The 14,955-nt window shown below is 40.8% G+C and overlaps 1 protein-coding gene across 4 annotated transcripts in view; it reads left to right on the top strand.

Annotated features, from left to right (window-relative positions):
• CHCHD3 (coiled-coil-helix-coiled-coil-helix domain containing 3) overlaps window positions 1-14,955 on the top strand; it is a 271,596-nt gene that overhangs the window by 11,149 nt on the left and 245,492 nt on the right. For all 4 annotated transcript variants that reach the window (XM_036091684.2, XM_036091683.2, XM_036091682.2 and 1 more), the window contains exon 2: window positions 734-803. In XM_036091684.2, the coding sequence (XP_035947577.1) occupies window positions 734-803 (70 nt within the window). The remainder of the gene's footprint in view (window positions 1-733; window positions 804-14,955) is intronic.

Genomic DNA, 14,955 nt, shown 5'->3' with positions numbered 1-14,955 from the left:
TTGTTTCTCATCTATACCGCCGTGTGTTTCCCTCTTCTTGGAGTACTGTTATGCTACGTCTTCTCTTCCTAACACCTGTTTATCTTTCCCAGCCCCAGCCCCAAACCCTGGCTAGATGTCCTGTCCATTATGCTTTCTGTATACTTCCATTCCAGGCCAGCTGACTTAGGTGGTGCCCTTCCCATTACATTTCGCTGCCTGATGATTGTTTCTTCTACTCCACTTTAAGCAACTCGATGATTATTGAATACCCTAAGTCTAGCCTAGTTCCTGGCAGAGATTTGGTGCATAATAAAATCTGTTGAAAGAGCAATTGTTTGTGATTAGCTTGAACAGGAGGGAGGGAAGGATACCATTTCCTTTGGGACTGGAGGGAAGGAAGGAGCTAAGACCTGTTGCTTGCAAAATTAATTTGTAGGATTAGGGGAGGAAAGTCGGAGTTTTCTTGGCTTACGTTTTCTCATAGATTACAATTTAGCGCATTGTACAAAACGAGGAGAGGAGTTATTTATAATGAGCAGTTAGCAGTGCATTAGAAGAAATAAAGAAGTAGTGCTGTGGGGGTGCATCTTGAAATCTTAAAACTGTTCTTCCTTCTAGTTTTATAGCAACTAGGTTTCTTTAGGCCATTTATTATACATGTTGATGTAGATGACTACATTACTTGGATGCTATCGTACTATTTTCTTTCTTGTTTTTCATAATTGATTTTATTTTGATGTTGCCTTTTCAGCTTTCGGAAAATGTGATTGATCGTATGAAGGAAACCTCCCCATCTGGTTCGAAGTCTCAGCGGCATTCTGGTGTGTATGGTGCCTCAGGTTTTCAAAATTTTAATTTCAGAATTTTTAGTAGGAAAACTGTTAGTGATAAAAGTTTACTTGATAGTCAAGTTCTTTTGCACTTCTTTCTGTCTGTTGTGTTTTGGGTGTTTGGCTTTTTATGTGGAATATTAGAAATTAGTACCACAGTTTCTTTTAAGACATTTTGCACAAAAAAGAGAATGAATTGACTATCAAGCAGTCTTGGGAGAATTTTTTTTCTGATCCAGCTTCTGAACCCTCTATTAAGCTTTGGCAGGTTACTTCATATCTTTTGTGTAAAATGGACTACTTGTAGGAATATTAGAGATTAAGGAGCAAATATTTATAATAAAATATTGAACTTAGAAAATAATTGATTTACTATTTGCAAATTGTGAACATCACCAATGCTTTTATTTTCTAATAGATTTCTTCTAAGTTTATAAACAGTTTATTTCTTCTCAGTCTTAATTATTGATGAAAATAAGGTGTTAAATGACATTTACAGAGAATTATTAAGCCTCATTTTATTTGTGGATCCCATGGGATAAGAGGCTAGCTCTCTTTTCTTTGCTCTCTCCTACCCCATCCATTTATTCATCCAACAAATATTTATTGAGCACCTGCTATGTGTCTGGTACTGTTCTTGTTGCTGCCCAGTTTGATGGATGGACATGCTGTTTATTGGAGAAATGGTAATGAGAAGATAATCGAGATGATTTATCTTGGACTAAGTAGTTTCTGTACTTATTAGAAAGGGTATTGTGTGGTAAATCTGCCTCCAGACTGAAATACATTGAGAAAGATGGGATGCTGCCCAAATGCCATTCACTTGGGGACAGTTGTGACCTTACTAATCATTACTTGTAACCATGAATTGAGCTTCTGATATGTTTAAAGCAGAGGGTAAGAGATGAATAAGAAATAGTTGAGTAAGAAGTAATGAATAACAAGTAGTTCTTGCTCTTATGAAACTCCTTTTTCAGTGGGAGCATTAAGAGGGGTTCACCGTTCATTAACATTGACCACTCCCTCCTTGCTGGAAATCCTCTTTGACTTCTGGACCACACTCTTGGTTTTCCTCCCACCTTACTGGCATCTTCAGCCTAGTTGTCTTTGCTCAATTCCACTAAGTAATCTCATCCTGTTGTATGGCTTTTGAATGGTAATGTAGATGCCTGTGACTCCCACAGTTGTATTGCTAGCCCTGACCTCTCTCTGAAACAAAACTTAGGCAGGTGCCTACTTGAAATCTCCACTTTCAGATCTTCAACTTAACATCTCCAAAAACAAGCCTTTCTGTTCTTCCCCAGACTTGCTTTTCTCTGTCTTTCCCAGTAAATGGCACAGGTGGTCAAGCCCCAAACCTGGGCCCCATCCTTTCCTTACTCCTTACATTAGGCCATAAGCCAGTTCTGTCCTGTCTGTCTCCACAACACATCTGAGTATGACCCTTTCACATCTGTCTTTGTGGCTGCAGCCCTGATCCAGACAACCAGTGGCTCTCACCTTGCCTTCTTAGGAGCCTCGTAACTGGCTCCCTATTTCCTCTCTCATCCCCTTACACTTTGCCACACACACAGAGGCCTTAGCAATCTTGGAGAAAAAAATTAATCAGTCCATGTCACATCCCAGTGGTGGTTCTCCATGGTACATGGAATATAATTTGAACAGCTTTCCTTGGCCTCTAAGGAGGCACACCATGACTGGACCCTTTTTGTTTTTTATCTCATCATTTATCATCTCCTACGACCCTTCTTTTACTTATGCACAGTGGCTGCCATCTCCATCAGAAGATAAGCTCCAGGGACCTTGTTCCTTGTCTGTTTGTTCACAGCAGAATTCCCAGCTCCTAGGATAGTTCTTAGTGCTTAGTGTTGAGTTACTTTAGGGCAGATGCCATTTTATATACACACACACACACACACACACACACACACACACACACACACACACATATATATATTTTAAAGATTTTATTTATTTTTAGGTTAGAGAGAGAGAGAGAGCATGAGCAGAGGAAGTGACAGGGAGAGGGAGAAGCAGACTCCCTGCTGAGCAGGGAGCCCGATGCGGGGCTCGATCCTAGGACCCTGGGATCATGACCTGAGCTGAAGGCAGATGCTTAACCATCTGAGCCACCCAGGCGCCCCTATATATATTTTTTTTTTAAGAGAGAGAGCACGTGTGTGTGAGAGTGGGGGAATGGAGGGGCAGGGAGAGAATCTCAAGCAGGCTCCACATCCAGCATGGAGCCTGACATGGGGCTTGATCTCACGACCTTGAGATCATGACCTGAGCCAAAATCAAGAGTCGGACGCTTAACCAACTAAGCCACCCAGGCACCCACATTATACATTTTGAAAGTAGCTACTCATGATCATTCTGGAATATAATTCTATGAATTTAATTCAGGTGACATTTATTGAATGTCCACTATTGTGCAAATAATTAAGGTCTGTACAGAAACAGAAAAAAAAATCTTTCTTTTCAAAAAGTTTGCGGTTTTTGGGCAGAAACAACTAAGTATATAACAAGACTATAAGAAAGATAGAAGCATAAGAGAAACCTAGACGATATTAAAATTAAGTATTTCAGGTATTCTGGCTTACGAATAACTTTTGGTGTGTGGATATTTTTTAAATTGGAGTTTGATCTAAAATATGATTTGTTTTAGGTAGATTTCTTTTCTGCCTATTGTGTTGGAGAGAGGATGATAATGGTGATGATGACAAGAAATAAGGAAGGAATACTGATAAATAATACTTAATGTCATTTGTACTTAAATAATGTCAATTGTGTGTCTGGCACTCTGCTAAATCCTTTATATGTCTTAATCTCATTTGATCCTTATAACCCTGTGAGGAAAGGACTGTTATCAGCCCATTTTACACAGAAGGAAACTGAAACTTGACCTGATTAATTTTCTTGCCTAAAGTCACAAAGCTGGTAAGCAAAGGAGGCAGCAGTTGAATTCTATCCTGTTTGACTGTGAGCCACTCTGTTTTATTATAATCTGCAGGACACCTTGCTAATTTTTGTGGAAGGAAAGTGACAGAATCTAGTTGGAGGGAAAGAGATCCCTTCTAGTGATGTGCTGCTTGAGTTTAGGAAAGAACCTTCTATCTATTAGCGATTGTTGCTTCTTCTAGCTTTTCCCCATGTTGGTTCTCATTCAGTAATGTGTTGAAGGAGAGAAGGTGTTTTCCTTCTTGGGTTGGTTTCTTGAACTGATACTTTGAGAGAGTGGGTGTGAGTGGGAAGGCTTTCTATGGATGCTCATGGTCTGGGCTGCAGTGCATGACCTGACATTGTGGTGCGCCCTGGCTGTGCTGAGGGATCCATCCCTTCCCATTTCTAGGTTTGACATGACTGATGAACACTGGTCCATGACCAGCCTGGGCGCTGAAAACTCTTGGAACGCCACCTCGTGTTTTGGTGGTCAGGTTAGAACTGAACTCCGAATGGTAGCCCCTAGTCACATGTGGCTTGAAGAGTTAAATTAAAATTAATTAAAATGAAGTAAAATTGACATTTTAGCTCCTCAGTTGCATTCGTCATATTTCAGTGCGCAGTAACCCCATGCAGCTAGTGGCTATCTTGTCGGACAGGGCAGATACAGGACACTTTCATCATTGCACAAAGTTCTGTTGCACAGTCTAGTCTAGAATATGTCAGGGTGTGGCTTTGGGAGGTCCATCAGATGATTTTAATGAGGTCATGGAGCTCGATGGTGCTGTGTGTTTGTGAATCTTGTTGCCCGCCTTTCCCACCTCCCAGCTCCTCCCCCAGGATTGTGAGTGAATGGACACTTCAGGGAATATGTCCCTGGGGTGTGCTGTCTTCACCGCAGTCTATAGAAGAGCTTCCTGACCTGTGTGTTACGGGTGTATTGGAGGTATGGATTCTCTGGACTCCCAAGTAACTGGGGTACACCTGTGCCCTCATGTTCCACCAAATACTTGCTTGTTTTGTCTGTACCATGATGTGGTACATGATACGGCCCACTGAATAGAACATTTCCCTCACCTATTCCAGCCCAACTCAAGAAAAGAACCAAGATCTGACAAGCTATTTTGAAATGATCTTGCCCTTAGGTTAAGAATGCAATTAGACTATGATTGTGCAAATTAACAGAGATTTATTCTTCTTAAAATTAAAAAAAAAAAGTTTATAAAAGTAGAAAGCCTCAAAGTTTATGTTCTTTTCTGCATTTGTCTCATTTGGGGGTTAGTTAATACTCAGTAATAGATTTCTTAAGATTTATAACTTAGATGTGTTATGAAATAATTTTTTAAGTCCATAAAAATATATTGATAAAATGTCACCAGCCTTTTCTACACTTTTCAGTGTCAAGTAAATTATATTAAATGTGAGTTAAATTTTTAATATTCATTAAAATGCCTTCATCCTCATAGGAATCTAATTCATACCCCCCCTAGACTCTTCATATGTGTGAATATAAGGCAGCATATTTGATGGAATGAGAGCCCTTGGATTTCGGTATACAGGAACTAAGTTGTGTTATGTATATAGTTTCGAGAATATAATTTATGCTCTAAGAAAGTAAGTTCCTCTAAAGACTTTACTGAAACTTTTTTTGCCAAACCTTGAACCAGATCAATGAATCGTTGCAATAAGTATTTGCATGTAAAGCTGTTCAGGCAAAATAATATAATATGTGACACACAGCAGATTGTAATGCCACTTTAATAAATGAATGTGCTCTAAACTTAACTGTGTCCTCAATGCCTCAAATTCTTCGCTGTGTTAATGTGTTATCCCAGCTACGTTGATTTGATTTTACACCAGGGAATTTTTTTAGGCTGTCTTAAGGGGATACTATTGCACATAGTTATACACTGACCTTTTCATTAACATCTTGCATCTTTTGATTTTAAAAACCAGTGTTGGATATTGATTTTCTTCATTTCCACCCCAAACCTTGAGTTTTTCTGGCTTATAGTGAGGTCAGACCTCTCGTGTTTGACCCTGCCTGATGTTGAAGAAACTCTGCCCCAAATCAATAGGAAAAAAACAGGCAGGAAATGATATTAGGAGGCTATTTGTCAGTTTCCTAAGCCACTAGCAACCAGATGAAAATGATGCATCTGGAAAAAAAGACAAATGAACTCACTTTTATTATTATCCTCACTGTGCAAGTTTCTCTGTACATTTCTTGTCACTGTGAAAAATAAGAAAGATTTGCCGATTTGTGTTAAGTACATCACCGAGATAACTAAGTATTTGGCAGCCTTAACAAATTGCAGGAAACCAATTTAAGCTGGAAATAGCACAGCCCAAACTAAATAGCCAATTTAGGGAAACAGATTCATCTATATATTCTATGTGTTTTTCTCCCAGAATCTGGCCCTCTTAGTTATTTTTAAACAGCTCTTTAAGGCCTATTTAGACATAACACAGTAGGGAGAGATCACAGTAAACAAGTTGTGCTTGTTCCTTTGACTTGAGTTACAAGAATGGAATATCTAGGTTTCCAACCTTTAAAATACCAAACTTTGTTGATGTCAGTTTCTCAACTCTGCACTTTTTGTGCCGTAATAGATAATTTATCTTGCCAGTTCCTAAAAGGAAGTTATGTGTACACTATTGACTTAAAGGTTTTAAATCAAATTCTCTAGTCGGTATATTCTGCTCTTAAAAATAAATCCACAGTCTACGTCTAATGGATGGTTGAACTCATATTGTTAATTCCATCCATCAACAAATACTAGCATGGCAGCGATATTTGGCTTCAAGGAATTGTTAGTTTGGTCAAAACCTATTTAACATTATAGTGTAGTAGATAAGTACTAGTTTAGTACCCTTCACCTGCTCAGTTAATATTTTTGAGTTGGTGAATATGTAAGGGAGATAGAATATGTAAGAAGTATAGAAAGTGTTTTAGGAACTCAGAGAAGAAGGTCAAGAGCTTGGGCAGACAGGTCACCAGGGGAGGTGGGGGTGTTGGTGTTGAAGGTGTCAATAGTATCAGTACACAGACCTGAATAATGTAGATGAAGGGTACATGTAGGGGTCTCATGAGAAGGAAGGTTGGGGAAGTTAAGGAGTTTCCTTTTATCCTGTAGGGCCTAGTGGCTACTGAGCACTTCCATTTAATCTTAGGATGCAAGTATAGAAGGTTGCATTCGTTGCTACTTTTCACATATACTCAGATATTAATAAGGCTTTTATGGCTAAAAATGTAGTGATTTTCTCATTGATATTTTTATATTTAACAAATCTAAATTGTAAGAATATATGTTTTCTACTAGAGTACTAAATAAAATTTTCATTTTCATGAAAAGATAAGCAGCCCGTAAGCATTTTTATTTGCCCTTAATTGGCCCTATGGCAAAAAAAATAAAATAAAAAAAAAACAAAGTTGCCCTCAGCTGCTTGAGGCAGTGTAGGGCACAACAGACGATTTCTGAGCAGGGCAGGTGAAATAAAGCAAATGGGTTCTTGGATAAAGTACAGGATGCATTGGAAATCAGAGATAGGGACGACTGCCATGCATGGTGGGGATGGAAGAGGAAGAAGGACGTGGTTGGATCTGGTGCCTGAGGCCACGGGGTTGGTTAGTGGCAGTCCTGGACTTGAACTTCAGTCCTTGCACCCTCTGGTCTAGGGCACCTTCCTCTGTGTCCCTTGATTTGTCACTCTTGTGTTGTGTTTATTTTTGAGAAACCAGCACAAATTTAAACCCACTTTATTTTAAAATTGAGAACAATGGTTCCATCTTAAAAATGGAACAAAAAAATCATTGACAGTATAGCTTACATTCCATGGTATTTTGGGATGGTGAAAGGGGAGTCATGCAGAAAAGAAAAAGCTCCAGCAGTAGAGGAAGGGAATTAGAGAGAGATGCTTAGTAGGTTCTGAAATGTCACTGAGTCACGCCTTCCAGTAGTTTTTTGTGACTTAGGACTTCTGCCCTTTGGTTTCTGAGTTAATTAGATTGACCACTGGCTGAGCTGCTTTTTGTGAAATCTTTGGAGGCCCCTGCCCTGTGACTGGTGTAGCATATTTGCATTAGGGCTTCCAAGGGGTATGAAATCAAGTGGGCCAGAAATTCCTTACTTGTTCCTCAGTTACTAGAAAGAAGAAGCTATTTTGTTGGGTGCATTGCACACTGCAGATTAGAAATATAGTAACGCCATGGGGTCACTGTACTCAGGAGCTGGAAGGAAGGAATGTCGGTGACCACAGGGAAATAAAGAGAAAAGCTGTAAAATTTAAGAAGCGCTCCACTTTTTGCTGCCGTAGATTTTGACACTGAAGTGAATCATAGGACAGTGGATTGTGTTTTCTCATAGAACAAGTGTTGTTATTGGGCATAACAATCAAATAAATAATAGCTATCACTAACGATATATCATAAACCACAAAGAGAAAACAACTCTAAAGTATAAATTTTATAATCATGCTTCAAGAGTTATAAAATAAAATATCAGGTATTGTTTATATAAGCAGCTCTAACGGATTATAAAGTGAAGGACATACAATACCTAAATATACTACCTTTGATTTAAATTTAATATGCCAGTTGTAAAATAAACACTTGATTAACAGTATTTTTGCCTTTCTTAGAATTTGATAGACTTCGAGGGCATCATCTGGATGGCCCAGATCTTGTAAAATAAATTGCCCAGGAGAGTTTCAGATGTACATTTTTCTACTGAAAGCTGAGGTATTCAAAATCAATCCATTGACCCTTCTAGCTGTCAACCAAATAGTAGGTTATTGTTGTTGATGATGATGTTTTCCTTTGTAAAAAACATTTTAAAAGTAAGGTGTGACCCAGCATTTCATTTCTTCCCTCTACCCTTTCCTGTCTCCCTGGTTTATTCAGAATTACATGTACAGTACTCTATATTAGGCCAAATCAGGGCTACCAGGGAACAATAAGTGCTTTTAAGTTCCCTTTTCAACCTGTTCTGCCCCCAGGCCTGCCTGACTTTGTTGACAGCTGTGACCTTGCTTGAGTGTTTCTTGAAAAGCATTGGGAACTCATGTGGGTCATTATAGCGAGGCTCTTCAGACTTCTTTCACGGGATTGCTGTGGCACGCTTAAGACAATATTCTGGTTCTGCATGCCCTGGTTCCCCTGACTGAGTGCTTAATTGGAATATGGGTTTTAATTAGCCAGCACCAGATGATTGCAGCTTGAAATTACAGGGCAGTAGAGGTAATATCTCCTTACTTAAAGGCAGAAGGTAGTCAGAACATCTTGTGGATTGTGTGATGGGGAGGTAGATGCTGCAGAAAGCCCATGTTTGGTGACTTTGTTGGCAGGATTCAGTTCCTTTGTCACATAGGCCAGTGCCGCGCTCTGCTCCTCACTTCATGCTCCCTTGCTCTTATTTATTTGGCTGGTCTCCGCCCCTTGTGGCTGTAGTCCTCCAGGGGACACCCACCAGCCTCGTTGTGTACTTGCTGAGTAGCAGCAGAGCTTTGCATTTCCCTTCTTATGGTTGCAAGTTACACAGTTTCTCCCATCCTGGTGTCACTGACCCAGTGGCTGCCAGCCTCTCTCCTGCCATGTTCTAACACTATCTTGCTTGGGGTCCTGGCTTTCAGCCTCACGGTTCCCAGTCTCTTCTCACTGGCAAAATGTAGAACCAATCATGCCATTCTCCTGCGTACTGCTTGAGAGGTTCCACTTCCCCTAGGCTGGCCTAAATTTCTTTTACGTAGTCAGCAGGTCCTGCGCAATCTCTGTGCTGCTTTATCTCCTCCCTCATCTCCCAGACCCACCTGTCTCATGTCAAGCTCTTGTCTAGTCCTACTGAAGTTCTTGAGTGTCCTTGAACATGTCCCTTTTGGGTTTTTGACAATGTGTGAATTTCTGTGTGAGCACTGTTCCTCCAGCTGTCTTCCCCAGCCCCAGCCCCACCTCACCTACTTGTCTTCTGTCTGGCCATCTCTCCTTGTTCACATGGCTGCCTGGAAATCATGTACCCCAGGAAGTATTTCTTGACTCCAGGTCTGGGTTAGGTGCCCCTCCTGCATGGCCCCACAGCACCGCGCGTGTGCTTCCCCTGTCCCAGCACTGGTCCCATAGTGCTACACTTGCCCATTTACTCAGCCCTGGCCCTCAGATACCACAGCTTGTCTTCACTCATGGGTCCTCTCGGGACCTCGTTCTGTGGTACTTCTTTCTGTATTCCCTTGCCTTGGTGGCGACCTGTCTGCTGAGGTGAAAGCAGTTAGAGGTGTATCTTTGCTATGGGTAAGCATCGACCTGTTGAGGTGAGACGATTAGGAAAACTTGGATAAAAACAAGTCTTAGAGGGCTAAGGAGATTTCTCTTTCTTCAAGAGCCATTTTCCCATCATCTCGGGGCCGACTTCCCAAGTTGATACCTTTTTGAAGAATCTCCTGTTCTTGTATCGCTAAGTCTACAGTACTGATCCTTTTACAGTATATGCTTCATTCTATTGTAACTACTGGTTTAATTGTCTGTCTTTTCTACTAGACTGTGAGCCTTGGAGGTCAGAGGACGTTTGTTCCTCATCTCGTGGACTCCCAACCACGGTGACTAATTATAATACATGTTTAGGGAACGTATTAGCTAAAGCCAGTCAGGTCATGAAGCCTGGTATGTACATGTGCATGTGTCAGCTAGACGCAAGGCGGAGAGGCGGTCTTTCTCTTAAGCTTGTTCGCTGGGTGTGGGTGTGAGGGTCTTCACCAGGCCCAGGGTGGTGGCCGTACAAAGCGTTGCCAGTTCTAGGTGTTAACCATAGAAAACCCAGTGGAACCAGTTGTAAGAGAGAACTTTCTTGAGCGCCATCTTGTGAGAAGCACAGTTTGTGGAGGTCGTGGCCACAGAGTAGGGCCCTGATTTGGAAACGTTGATGTGGAGTTTCATGTCCCACTCCTAGTTATTAATTTAGTTTAGAAAAGAAATAATCTGCATAGATTTTTGCCAAGTTTTGGGGCGGGCTGAAGAAGGTTTGGATTTTTCCCCTCTAAGACCCTCCACTCTTAGTTCCTGGTACCCTCCTCACTTTCCTTGTCTGTCGGGTCAAAGCTAATCTGACGTTTGTCCCTTTGCCCTGAAATTTTAGGATAAGAGTTTTAGGTTGCTTACATCAGGCCTCTGACTTTGCAGAGCAGCTACTCAGCCCTGGCAGCCTCCTCCAGGAGGCCCCTTTACTGTCTTCCTGTTGTCAAAACTCTGGGACCCTTGAAAGTAGAGCTCCACTTCACCGTCTCTTCTTTCTGGGCAGCTGTTCCCATGCTGGATTTCCATTTCTGGCTCAACTGTTACCACTCTTGTCTTCCAGAAAGGCTGGTCTCTCTGCTCTCAGCTGACTTCCTCAAGTCCCTGGGGCCAGCTCTTTGAAGCCTGGGGGTTTTGGGTCTGGAAGCTCAGGAACTTTCAGGTTTTAGGGATTGGAAGGAAGACCCACTGCTTGTGTCCTCTTAGGCCAGTGTGGAAAAGACCCTGAGACCAAGGAGCTGGCTCGCCTCTGTTCATATACACACAAATAGCTAAGCATTAACTAACAATGATAAAAGAAAAACTTCTAAGAATTTGGCTGAGCTCATATGGGCGTCTACCCAAGGTATCCTATTTTCACCTTATTACCATGCACTATGGTAATGATAATGCATATAATTATATCAGATTGGCTTTGCCCTACATTTTATTTGGTAGTTATGCTAAATTCTTCTGATGCAATTAGTCTTTGTTATTGACGTAACGGTCATCTCATTACTTTGAAAAATAAGATAAATATTGATTGTGTGTGTCATTTTTGAGGATGGACCTGAGGAATTATAACAAAATCAATTACCATAATCAGGATAGATTTGATTTAAATAAAAAAAATATAAAGCAGTGTTTAAGATTGACAACTCCCCCAAAACATTTTTGTTTTATTAATGCAGCCAGCAAAGTTGTGGATTCTGAATGTTGTCTTTATAATTATTTAAACAAATTATTTTAGCAAAAACACTTCCAAAGTGCTCAATTCATTTCCCTTCTTAAAACTTGTGCTTTTAACAAGAAGAGATGGCTTTAACTCACTGTGTGCATGCATACTTGCGGACATCATAGCACTGATCAACTCTGTCTTCCTTTTCTCAGTTAAGAAGAATGTTCCCCGAGCAGCTTTAGTTTAATTTTGTGGGACAACCAGGACACCCATTGGGCCCAGGGTGTTTCTTTAATTTTTTAAAGTAACATGGTGACTTCTCTGGGAATCTCATGAGATTGAGCCCATAAACTGCCTTCGTGACATCTTTATAAAATTTTTCTGAAAAGGTTGCTTTAATATTCTTTCTTAGAAACTTTTTAGAGTGATTATTGTAAGATTATGGGAAGTTATAATCCTCTTTTCATGATTATTCTTTGACCTTTGATATATTTTATTAGTTTTTTAATAAAAAAATCTTTGAGAAAACATAGACTGTATAATTAAAAAACAATTTTTTGTCAAGCCTGATAAACACGCAGATGATAAATTGGTCCCTCTAATTTTTTTCTGTCTTATTAAACATTATATGTCTATTGAAATAGACATTGTTTCATGGTTCATGTTCATCTTTTTGCAAAATGATGTTTGCAAAAATGACAGAGTAAATTTTAAAAAAGAGCGATTTTTAAAAAATTGCTCATTTTTACTGCTCATTATTGCTTACAGGACTTTGAACTGAAACTTTTTAAGGCTATGTTATCTTTTGATTGAGAACTACCCTCTTCTCCATCCAAGTGAAATTCTTTCAGTTGAGCTGTCACAGAGGCCTCTGTGTGCTCAGGTCTGCAGCATTATTTCCGCTGTGCTGCAAGGAGGTGCGGTCTGTCCCAGGCGAACCAGAGGCTGCAGAGGCTGACTGAGATCACCACCTGTTGCCCTGCAGTGATGCCGTGCGATGGCGATTCCAGAGGAAATGAAGCCGTTTCTTCAAATAGGAAATGGAAAGGTTGGGGGCACCTGGGTGGCTCAGTCGTTAAGCGTCTGCCTTCGGCTCGGGTCATGATCCCAGGGTCCTGGGATCGAGCCCCGCATCGGGCTCCCTGCTCAGCAGGGATCCTGCTTCTCCGTCTCGCTCTGCCTCTCCCATACGCTTGTTCTCTCTCTCAATAAAAAAAATCTTTAAAAAAAAAAAAAAAAAAAAAGGAAATGGAAAGGTTGTAGCTGAACTACCTCTGAATAGAAGTGCCTGTGTGTGCGCCCGCGCGCACATGCACACTGTATGTTTAGTGTTCAAAGAGCTTTTGCCACTTAATAGTTGTGTGATCTTGTCTTATCTCCGTGTCCTCCAGGATAAAATGGAGAGACTAATTTCACATGGTTGCCATGGAGACCAAATGAGATAATGTGCAGGTGCTGAAATACAGCAGGTGATCAATAAATGTCCCTCTGTTAACATAGCATTTAGGGCTCTGACTTCACTGCCACCTTTCACACACTCCAGGGTGACTCTGCCGGTCTGTCTCCTCTTTGCCTTTCACTGGTGTTGTGTTCCCTTGTCCCAACAGTCATTTACTGAGTCCTGGCTGTGTGCCAGACACTGCACTGAGTGCTGGGCTTTCATAGATGAATCAAGCAGAACAACAGTATGAGCTGTAACGGAGGTACACATGGAGCATAAAGAATTAAGGACTAACTGCCTGGGGAGGTCAGGATAGACATCATGAAAGAGGTGATATTTGAGCTGAATATTGAAGGATGAATAGGAGTTTACTACCTAACAGACATAATGGAATTGATGTTGGGGGCCGATGGGAAGGAGGAGGGGCACAGTTCTCTCTTCTTGGGAGAAGAAATGGTGGTTGCAGCAGTTAGAATCAAAGGGCTCTGTGATTTCTGGGTAGTATAATTAGTTATATTTATTTGGAATGTAGGCACCGAGTGGGGAGATTAGAGTACAAGGAGTAAATATGGATGGAATAATAAAGCTAAGGAGTGTGGATTTACTTCTGTAGGAAACGACTCCATTCCTATGTTTCTACACTTGATTTTAACTGTTCGTGTGTGTACGTATGATCAACTCTTATTTAAAGGTCACCTTATCAGAACTTCTCTTGATCCTATTTACCTTGCCTTTCTCTGAACACACATAATAACTTTGTATTTTTCCCTTGGCAGTCACTATTTCTACAAAAAAAGTAAGTTACTTATCAATAGCTGTGTTAGCATCTTTACTCTTCGGTAAGCTCCTTGAAGGCAGAATTCATACCTGAAAGCCCCTCGGGTCCCACTGTGACCCATCTGGCATCTGCCTTACCTGTAGAGAGGCTGCTTAAGAATGGAAGGGCCCATGAGCCAGTTTCTTCAAAATACTTGTTACCTCAGAGACATTCTGTTCAATGAGAGAAGCCAGTCGCAAAAATCCACATATTATATGATTCCGTTTTTATGAAAAATGTCCAGTGTAAGCACATCTCCAGAGAAAGAAAGTAAATTAGTGGTTGCCTAGGCCCGGGGTGGTGGGGGTGCAGGTGGTGAGGATAGAGATGCCTGCTGATGGTTGGAGAACTTTGTAAGTCTACTAAAAACCTCTGACCCTGTATACTTTAGATGGGTGAATTTTATGGTATAGAAATTTTATCTTTGCTTTTGAATCTTACCATATTTTTAAAAAGTATCTTCAATGCATATTTTTTCCTATTCCCTTGTTTACAATATACACTTAGGGACTTGCATTATAATATTTATTATTCTGTTTTAAAATTTTGACTTGGAACTTAGTAGAAAGTAGGTGAAGTAGAGCTTTGGGAATTTAGTACCCCGTTAGAGATGCAAGGGAGTGTGAGAGGAACTCTGATGAGCCTATGCAGTGACCTCATTCTCTTGTGAGTTATTTTAGTATCAGTGAAGTGACATTGTTGGATATATTTGAACAGTATATTTTTATTTTTCAAGTTTTTGAAGAAGTTTGTCTTAGTAATGCATTGCTTTGTCCTTTTTTTTTTTTTTTAAAGATTTCATTTATTAATTTGACAGAGAGAGATAGTGAAAGCAGGAACACAAGCAGGGGGGGGTGGGGGGGTGGGGGTGGGAGAGGGAGAAGCAGGCCTCCCGTGGAGCAGGGAGCCCGATGCGGGGCTCGATCCCAGGACCCTGGGATCATGACCTGAGCCGAAGGCAGACACTTAATGACTGAGCCACCCAGGCGCCCCTATTGCTTTGTC

The sequence above is a fragment of the Halichoerus grypus genome, chromosome 12 (assembly GCF_964656455.1).
Source record: "Halichoerus grypus chromosome 12, mHalGry1.hap1.1, whole genome shotgun sequence".
Lineage (NCBI taxonomy): Eukaryota > Metazoa > Chordata > Mammalia > Carnivora > Phocidae > Halichoerus > Halichoerus grypus.
The sequence above is the reverse complement of the archived record's forward strand: the minus strand, read 5'-3'. Positions and strand labels throughout refer to the sequence as shown.